The 10,845-nt window shown below is 36.4% G+C and overlaps 1 protein-coding gene across 1 annotated transcript in view; it reads right to left on the reverse strand.

The window, feature by feature from the left end:
* Positions 1-7,384: 7,384 nt before the first annotated feature.
* The window catches only part of MS4A13 (membrane spanning 4-domains A13), a 15,447-nt gene continuing 11,986 nt past the window's right edge, over positions 7,385-10,845 (reverse strand). Inside the window, exons 5-6 of the mRNA XM_011379478.1 lie at positions 9,253-9,348; positions 7,385-7,462 (exon numbers count right to left, since the gene is read on the reverse strand). Of these exons, the coding sequence (XP_011377780.1) occupies positions 7,385-7,462; positions 9,253-9,348 (174 nt within the window). The remainder of the gene's footprint in view (positions 7,463-9,252; positions 9,349-10,845) is intronic.

Here is a 10,845-nt window from a genome sequence, read left to right on the forward strand (position 1 = left end):
CTGCATGTCTAAATCATTACAATAGTTATCCATTACTCTTTTACACTCTAGTTGTTCTCATCGAATTTGTCCCTTCTAATGCATTCCCCCTATTAAATACTTTTTCTTCAAATGTAAATCCAAGCCTATTATTATTATTTCCTTACTTAACAACTCTTCAATGGCTTATCACTGTCTGCAAGATATAGTGCGATACTTTAGTCATTGATCTTTCACTATTTGACTTATCATGGCCTTGTACTACCTCTCCAACTTTCACTCTTGATCTACTCCTCCCTGTCATAATGCCAAGCTTCACAAAGCTGTAGTCCCTCTTATTTCTCAACAGAAGGATCATTATCTCTTCTGTGTTACTTCATTTCTTTCATGCTTCTGTTTATACATGTATCATGCTGCATAGCCTTGACGTGCTACTTGTTTCTTCCCTTGAAATAACAACTTTTTGGGGTGAGGTACTGTGTTAATCTTTAATAAACATGATTTTATTAGTCATTGGCACATAGTAGACAATAAATATGTGTTGAACTGATAGACCTGAGCTAAGCACTGAAATTATTAGAACTATGAAATCTTAATTTATAATATTAAGATAATGATTGATGTAGCTTCTTGAGAGACAAAGTAGAGCAAAGGAAAACCAGTAGCATATTTAAAAGAGAGCCACATGTACTCACTGGCATGGGTAATACTGCTGAGCTCGGCTTTCTGAAGTTCTGTTCCATATGAAGGGGCAGAGGGGTGAATCTGAATTCAGAACTTATCCTTGGAAAATTCTCATTGTGGAAAAGCAGACTGCTTGCTTTAAAAAGCAATTGAACAGATGATCCAAGCAATGATAAGAATTAAGAAGCAAGGGGAATGACAGGGAAGGAATACAGCAGAGACTTTCAGGGCAGAAAGGAACTTTAATGAGAGAAGTCAATGAGGGGACTATACATTGGATGCCTTTTGAGTCATACTTGGTTCAGGTAGAAGCTAGTCTAGGTAAAAGAACTCAGATTGAAATGTACTCTTGTGGGAACATTAAGTTATTTAAAGATTTCCTGAGAATTGTACAATATCATGCTCCAAGTCTTCATAGCCTGTACTCCAGAGACAATTACAAATCTTTTTTATGGTCTCTTACAAAAGCTCCATTAGGGAGAGTTGACAGCTATTCAGACAGAGTACCTAGAAAATTAATTCTTCCTTGTCATAATATCATATTTAAATAGGGAAAAGCTTTCCACTTGGAGCCTATGAAAATATGTGCAGAGAAATTTCTTAGATACTGAGAAGAAAAATCCAACTTCTTTTGTTATTTTCTTTTGCTGAAATTCCATGGGCTTTGTAGTAGCCTTGTTATACAGAGAAATCATTAGGCCTGCACCAGGAAAAATCTCACATTTCTAAGGTTTTTAAAAAGCGCTCTCAGCCTCCTCTGTAATAGTCATAAGAGCATCTTCATTACGATGACTCTGAAAAAAAAATTAACGTCTTATAAATCATGTTTCTTAAAGTCATACATGTAACTTAGTTTTTTAAATTAGTTTTTTAAAGTACTTTTAGTTTTTTAAAGTACTTAGTTTTTTAAAATATATAATACTGATGTTTATAGAATAAAATATTAAAGTGCCATTTGTCCTCTGTCTTATCTCTACTGCAGCCCACTCCCTGAATTCCTACTGGACCACTTATGACTCTTCTAATAAAAATATTCATGGTCTTCTTGAACATGAACAGTTGCCAGCATCCCAGAAATCACCCTGTTGTGACATCTCCCAATTATTACCTATTCTTTCCCTTCAAAAGGAGCTGCCATTTTGACTTTTAGGTAATTTAGCCTTTCTTTTCTTCCCTTTTTTACTAGTTAGCTTGCATCCTTCCCTACAAATAATAGTTTAGCTTTCGTTTTGCCTGGTTTCAAACTTCATATGAATTTGGAATCATAAAGTATGCATTCTTTTGAGTCTATACATAACATGAACTATCCAAGATTCATCCACGCTGTTAAATGGAGGTATAGTTCATTTTATTACCATGCAATATTTTATTAGAGTTATATGCCTCAATATATTCACCACTCCATTTGTATTGTTTCTATTTGGAGGCTATTATGAGTAACGCTGATATGTACATAGATATGTATGTAATCTTGGTAATGTGTACACACATTTCTGTTGGGTATACACTACAGAACTAAGGTCTGAAATTACTAATAGGGTATCCACGTTTTAACTTCTAGTAAATAATCTCAATGTCGTTGCATAATTTATATTTCACCTGGGAGTGTGTGACAGATTTCTTTTATCCACAGTCATTACCATCACTTAGAATTGTATTTTAAAATTTAGTCATTCTGTTAGGCACTTAATATCTCACTGTAGTTTTATTTTAATGTTTTTATTGAAATGGTTTGGTTTATGTCTAATACTTTGCTATTTGTTTTCTGTTACATATCTTTTATGTTCATCCTTTATCTGCTTTTTTTAAAAAATTAAATACTTTAGGTGTATCATAATTTCTTCATTGATTTTTATACTATAATTAAAAATTTTTTCTTAGTCATTGGTTTAGGAATTACAATATACATCTTAATCTACAATAATCTGCTTCAGATGAATGTCTATTTAATTCAAGGAAAATATAGAAACTTTGTTTTCATGTAGCTCTATTTCTTCCCATTCATTTATGCTATTATTGTCATATATACCTACATATGTTATACATCCAAAAAATATAGTGTTATAATTATTGCTTTTATATTTTATCTCTTTTAAAATTTCATATTTTATCTCTTTTAAAATTTCAGAGAAAAGGAGAAAATACATATCTATGGAACAGGGGTTGGCAAGCTATGGCACCTGGACCAAATCTGGACCACACTTTATTTGGTAAAATTTTACTGGAACAAAGCCATGTCCATTAATTTATGTATTGTCTGTGACTGCTTTCATGTTATACGGTAGAATCTTAAGGGTGATAATAATAGGACCTGAAAATAAGGAGATTATCTTGGAATATCCAGGTGGGCCCAGGGCAGTTGTGCGACTGTCATTTAAATCAGTTAAGAGAAGCAAGCACAAAAGATATATTTATACTGGTTTTTGTAGTCATCTAGATAAATTACCTTTACTGATGCTCTTTACTTCTTCATGTGTCTTTGAGTTCCATCTGCTATCACTTCCTTTCATTCTAAAGAAGTTCCTTTAGTGTTTCTTGTAAGGCAGTTCTGCTAGCCACACATATATATTTTTTTTCATCTGTGTGTCTTTGTTTCACCTTCATTTTTAAAGGATAGTTTTAAAGGATGTAGATTTCATGCTTGATTGTTTTTTCCTCCAGTACTGTGCCATCCCACTACCTTCAGGCCTCTACTGTTTGTGATGAAAGACAGCGTTTATCTTACTGTGGTTGCTACAGTTGTATACAGAGTCCTTTTTCTTTTGCTGCTTTCAAGATTTTCCTTTTTTATCAGTTTGGCTCTGAGGTGTCTAGGAGTGAATCTCTTTGTGTTTATTCTAATCGGAAATCATTGAGTTTCTTGTATGTATAGAATAATATTTTTCATTAAATTTTGGAAAGTTTTGGCCATCATTTCTTCAAGTTTTTTTTTTTTCCTGTTCTCCCATTTTCTGGGACTCTCGTTATGTCTATGTTGGCACACTAGATGGTGTCCCAGAGATTTCCGAGGCTCTTTTCATTTTTCTTTTTTTTTTCCTTCTGTCCTTCAGACTGGAGAATCTATATTGTTCTAGCATATCTGCTGATTTCGTCTTCTGTTAGCTGCTCTTAAGCTCCTCTAATGACTTTTTCATTTCAGCAACTATTTTTAAACTCCATCCAGGATTTCCATTTAGTTCTTTTAAATAATTTTTAAATTTATTTTCTTATTTGATGAGTCATTATTATTTAAACATGTTTCCCTTTAGTTCCTTGGAGGCTTTCTTGTGAAGTCCCACATTTGCCTTCCCCTCCCCACAGCAGACTGTATCTATTCCTTGCCTTTTCTGAATGTACGGGTCACTATTTCCTGTTCTTTGCATGTCATATTTTGCTGTTGTTGAAAAATGGATATTTTTAAATAATGTATTACAGTGACTTTAGATTCTGATTGCTTCATCTTCCCCAGGAGTGGTTGTTATTGCTGTCTTCTGTGACTTGCCTGTACTAATTTTGTGTAGTCTGTGTCCCTCGCACTATATGGCCTCTGACTTCTACCTGTTGTCAATGAATCAGCGTAGCTTAACGAACGTATTAAAAGTTTAGGCCGTCTGTAAATTGGCCCCAGCTTTTGCTTTGTAAGGCCTCTTATTCCACCAGATGTGAGCAGCTTACTAGGACTCTCTCCAGTCTCCTTACTGCACATTTATAATCTTCCAGACCACAGGGAATAGGTAGGACACCATCAAGGACCACTTAGGCTTTCTTGTTTTCAGAATCTCCCCGTTAAGTTTTTAGATGGTAGCCAATTTCTTGCCCTAACAAGTATTGTAATCTCAGTTATATTGGCTTTTTCAGATTGTTTGCCACTGAGATCACTGTTGTTATAAAAACAACCCTGGATGTGGAACGGTCTGTGTTCTGCTCCAAGTAAATCAGCCCTCTCTCACAGTGAGGCTGCTGCTCCTCACGGTGTGGCCCACCCAGACAAATTGCTGCAAATGGAACCTGGGGGCAATGGCTGGGAAAAACTGGAGTGGCACCGAGCTAACACGTCACAGACATCCACCATTCCTATAGAGGTTCAGTATATTTTCTTAAATGCTTCTCAATTTGTTGTATGCTTTGATCAAGGTCCAGAATATTTAAACGGTTGTTTATTGACAGTTTTGTCCAGGTTTATGATTTCTTTTTAGAAAGATTATGCCATATCCTCGCTCAGGCATTCTCAAGCCCCACCTATTCCCCATTCTTAGAAAACTCTTTTCCCATGTAGTCTTGTTACTTCAGTACTTCAGTCAGTCCCTATTTAGAGGGGTTTTCCCTTACGATGCTACATGAAATAATCTTTGCCTTATTGCCCTACTCCATTTTATTTTACTCTGTAACACTTTTCCGTATCCTAAAATGATTACATATGTGTGTGTGTGTGTGTGTGTGTGTGTGTATAAACTTTCTCCCCGCCTGAAATGCAAACTCCCTGATTATCTTAAGCACTGCATCCTTAATGATTATTACAACGCTTAGTAAATAGTAGCTACTCTATAAATATTTGTGAAAGAATGTATAAATGGTAGATTATCTCATTTTAAGCTTGTGAGAAAATAATCATGCTTATAAACTTTTGTGGTACTGTGAATTATTACAGCATTTTGGATTAAACTTGCAATTACAATTGACCCTTGAATAACATGGGTTTGAACCATGTTGTTCAACTTATATATGGACTTTTTTCAATAAATATATTGGGAAATTTTTTGGAGATTTGCAATAGTTTGAAAAAACTTGCAGATGAACTGCGTAGCCTAGAAATAGTGAAAAAGTTAAGAAAAAGGCGTGTCATGAATGCATAAAATACAGATAAATTTTATCATTTACGGCAAAATATATAGAAACATATTATAAAAAATTAAAATTTATCGAAAGTTTTGCATACAAATTTATAGACTGTATGTGGCACCATTCACAGTGGAGAAAAATATAAACAAAGATGCAGTATGAAATCATAACGGCATAAAATTAACTGTAGTACATACTGTACCACTGTAATAACTTCGTAGCCACCTCCACCGCTATTGTGGTGAGCTCAAGTGTTGCAAGTATCTGCTTAAAGCACCATGTGATGCTAGTCATCTCCATGTGAGAAGTTCATCACTCCAGCAAGATGTGTATCACAGTAAAATGTGATCTCTTGTAGTTCTTGGGTATTTTTCATCATGTTTAATGCAATACAGTGAACTATAAATAACACCGTGGGACACATTCCAAGTGCCACTAGTGATGCTGGAAGCGCTCCCAAGAAGCAGAGAAGTCATGACATTACAAGAAAAAGTCGAATTGCCTGATATGCACCATAGACTGAGGTCTCCAGCTGCGGCTGCCCATCGTTTCAAAACAAATGAATTCAGCAGAAGGATCATCGTTAGAAAAGGTAAGGAAATTCATGAAGTGGTAGCTGCAGCTACACCAGCAAGTACAAAACCTTGTGCTTTCTGTGAAATACCTTTTTATCTCGTATTGAAAATGTAGCTTTTATGTGGGTGTAGGATTGCTATAAGAAAGAAATCCCTATAGACTCGAATATGATTCAAGAAAAAGCGATATGACAACTTAAAGCAAAAAGAAGGTAAAGGATCTAAAGCTGGAGAATTTAATGCCAGCAAAGAATGGTTTGATAATTTTAGGAAGAGGTTTGGCTTAAAACATGTCGGATAACAGCTTCTGCCAACACAGGCCAATGAATTCCCAGACACCATTAAGAAAATCATTGAGGAGAAAGGATATCTTTCTGAATGGGTTTTGAATGCAGATAAAAGTGCTCTATTCTATTAAAAAAAATTAGAAGCCATAAAGGACATTTATTAGTAAGATAATCGAGCCCCAGGATCTAAGGCAGGAGGGACAGGCTAACTCTACTGCTTTGTGCAAATGCAGTCACATTTATGATCAGGACGGCCCTTACCTATAAAGCTGCTAATCCCGAGGCCTTCAAGGGACAAGATAAACACCAGCTGCCAGCCTTTTGCTAGTACGACAAGAAGTTCTGGATGAGAACCCCTGCTCTGGACTGGTTCCACCGATGCTTCTCCTTGAAGTCAGGGAGTACCCTGCCAGTAAGCAACTGCCTTTTAAAATTCTTTTGATATTGGCCAGTGACCCCGGCTACCCTGAGCCCCGTGAGTTCAACACTGAAGGCGTCGAAGTCGTCTACTTGCCCCCGAACATGACGTCTCTAATTCAGCCTCTCGATCCAGGGGTCATGAGGACTTTAAGGATCATTACACACGGTCTCTATGGAAAGGACGGTCAACGTTATGGCGGGGAGCTCAACAGAGAGGCCATCGTGAGCGTCTGGAAGGATCACACCATCAACGATGCCATCTTTGTTACAGGAGAAGCTGTGAAAGCCATCAAGTCAAAACAGAAATTCTTGCTGTGTCCAGATGTTGTGCATGACTCCACGGGGTTTACAATGGAGCCGATCAAGGAAAAAATGAACGAGATCATGGATGTAGCAAAAAAGGTGAGGGTAAAGGGTTTCAAGATAGGGATCACAGAGAAACCCAAGAGTTAATAGCGCACTAGAGGAATTAACAGAAGATAACTTGATAGAGATGAATGCCTACAAACCAGTGCCAGACGATGAGGAAGAGGACATAGAAGATGCAGTGCCAGAAGACAAATTGACATTAGACAGGCTGGCAGAAGGGTTCTGATTATCTGAGAATGCTTTTGACTTCTTTTACGACATGACCCCTTCTGTGATATGGGCACTGAAACTCAAGCAAATGGCGGGAGAAGGATTGGTACCTTGTAGAAACTTTTTTAGAGACATGAAAAAGCAAAATAAATCAGACATAAATTACGATCTATTTCCATAAACTTAAACTGACTTTGCCCGCCTCGCCTGCCTCCCCTCCCACTTCCTCCACCGTTCGGCCTCTGCCACCCCTGAGACGGGAAGACCAACCCCTCCTTTCCCTTCCCTCCCCCTGCACAGCAACCTCGATGTGAGCACAACACGGACGAGACTTTATGATGATCCATTTCCCTTTAACGAATAGTAAATAATCATCATGCCATACATACAGCTAATAGACTCATCTGCTGCACGTGTGTGTCATGTGCAAATCTAATAACTGTATGAGATGTTTTTTGAGTTGCCATCATCATCATCATCATCGCCTAAGTATTTGTCATGTAGAACATCATGTGCGAGACTTATGTGCAAGTGGACGGTCTGTCCTTCCACAGGCAGAAGGCGAGTGGTAGTCAACATAAAATTAATAATGTATTATTTTTCTTACTGTTTTACAACTTTGCTTTCAAAGAATTACATTACTGTACAGTATGTCTCTCTCATAATTGGAGAAACTGTATATCAGCCTATCATCACAGGTAAGTGGTTTAAAAAAATGTAAAAATGTTTCTAATACTGTATTATGAATATGGCTATAATAGTGTATGCCATAAAAATTTGACAATGATTCATTTGTTAGTGTATAGGCTAGGCTACTGTGAAGCAACTGTATCAATTACATTGAGCTACCATAATGCAATCATATTGCTGCTGCTTGTTGTCGTACCTATAAATACGATTTTCTTTTTTATACTGTCTTTTCATTTTTAATGTCCAGTGTCAGTAATACATATAACACCTACAGTATTTTATATTATACAAGACAATATTGATGCAGGTGCTCATGGACCATTCATCTTGTAAACGGATGACAAACTTACAGTATTGATAAATGCAGTGCAGTACTGTAAATGTATTTTCTCTTCCTTATGATTTTATTAACATTTTCTTTTTTCCATCTTCCTTTATTATAAGAATACACTATATAATACATGTAACATACAAAATGTGTGTTAATTGACTTCATGTTATCAGTAAGGCTTCTGGTCAACAGTAGTCTATTAGTAGTAAAGTTTTGGAAGAGGCGAAAGCCACATGAAGATTTTCAACTGTGCATTTGTGTGTGTGTGGGGGGGTGGGTGGTCAGCACCCCTCACCCCTGCGTTGTTCATGGGTCAACTGCACACTTCTAGAAATTGACTACCTACAGAAATACTAGTCTTACATGCAAAATTATACGTATTGGGATGTTCATTGCATCATTGTTTATAATTTTAAAAAAACTGGAAAAAAGCTAAATATGCAGCAGTAAAGGAATGTTAAAATAAATTCTAAGGAAAAATATGATGCCATTAAAAGGCATTGTTTAGATATGTTTTATAATGGAAAGATTTTTATGGTAGTTGAGAAAAATGCAGCATGTGACCAAACGATGTATTATCACACAGGTAGTAAAAATGAAAACTCAGTGTCTTTTTGTGTAGATTTGCATGTGTGGGTGTGACAAGGACAACAGTAAGAGGACAATAACTTTTTCCTCTATAATTTTTTCCTCTTTTACTTACAGTTTCATGTATTACTTTTGTAATTTTATAAACAATAAAGAAAAATTAAAAAGTAAAGGGAGTATTACGACATATTCCATTTTTGTTAATTCTAACCATAGTGCATCAGTGCACTTCATCTCCTCCTAGAGCATGCGTACTAGACAGCCACATCTCTCGACAGGCCAGAGAGAGATAGACACTTACCAAATCGATACAACCGAAGATGGAGTACGTAAATGCAAGAGCTAATTCCAGAGGGTAGGAGAACAGTAAGACGCGTGAAACTTCCCTCCCGAGTTTCTGAAACCAGAAAATAGGGAGAAATCTTGCATTACTGATTTAGCATGTGCAAATATGTTCAAGGAAGGAGCTCCTAGTATGACAGTCAAGGAAAAGAAGGAAAACAGGAAGAAGAAGAAGAAATAAGCCTCTTCGGCCGTGGGATTTCCCGAGGCGCACCTACTCCTTCGCCTTCTGCTCTCTTTTCCTAGCTTTCATTCCTTCATCGTCCATCGTTTCCAATCTTGATCTTGATCACTCACCATTCTCGTCTCACTTCTCACGACTCTTCATTTTCATTATTCCCTTCACTACAGAGCACTATCTCGACCCTTCAGTCAATAAGATTTGACTTTCCTGTCTCCAATGATAAGACGGCTACCAAGAGATTTTATCAAGCAATCCTCATGTATTGAAACCGCTATTATCAAAAACTAAAATAAATAAAATAAAAAAATAAAACAGCTATTATTAATTATAGACTTACTTAAATTTACATGTGTGGTGATAAAAATCTCACATAGAAATCGCTAATGGAAGGATGAATAAATTAAAAGAGTTCGAAGCACATTACGCTGGCATATAAGGTGACTGCAATGCTGGAATAAAGCAAGCATTCCCTTCTGTTGCTATCTGAAAGATATTTTCAACTTTATATCAGGATGAGTGATAGTGGTACTACTCCTGAAAATAAATGTAGTTTTCGTGCTGGGTATGGAAAGACAAAAACGATGTTCAGACCTAGAATAATAATATCGTAATGCTCTCTCCTTTGATTCCTTCTCTTCTTTTTTGTTGGGTTTACTTACTATCATACAGATGAAATAAACTATGAGGGAGTAGGAATAAGACGGCAAGAATGAAATGGCAAAAAAATTCTTGTTTTCTCAAGGTTTATGTTCAAGTAGAAAAGGCGAAGATAATATAAGGTAACATATAATAAGGTTAAATAGGTCAAAATGGATAAAAACCTGGCTCAATAACTATAGGGGACAGGAGGTTCACCTAAGCCATTTATATCCAGCAGGGCTCCGTCAAGAGCTAGGACCACTGAAACAAGAGTAGGACGGAGAAAAGCGAAGCCACATTCGAGGCAGCTTCAGCTTATTTGATTTCTGTAACCTTTCTTGTTCCAGAAAGAAGAGCGCAAATTAAAAGTGGGACAAAATAATTAAGAAATGAAGACATAAAATGGAACGAATAGTAAAGCTAAAATACATACATGATCTATGGTTTGATAATGTGAGCAAAAAACTCAATGCAAGAACGAACATAACAGATTTGAGAACGTGATAAAACAAGTTTAACTTAAGGTATAGTGTTCATTCATGTATATTAACAGTAAGATAAAGAAAAGACTGTAGAGGGTTCAAAATAACAAAGTAAAGAATTCTGATTTGATTTTGTTGGCAGAAATGTAACATTTTAGCTGGAAAGTACTTGTGACCTCTTAGCTGGCAAGACTGTATAGTAGTTCTGCCCCCTTCCATTCCTTTTCCTTTTCCCCTCCCTCCCTCC

Source organism: Pteropus vampyrus, unplaced genomic scaffold, assembly GCF_000151845.1.
Source record: "Pteropus vampyrus isolate Shadow unplaced genomic scaffold, Pvam_2.0 Scaffold360, whole genome shotgun sequence".
Classification (NCBI taxonomy): Eukaryota; Metazoa; Chordata; class Mammalia; order Chiroptera; family Pteropodidae; genus Pteropus; species Pteropus vampyrus.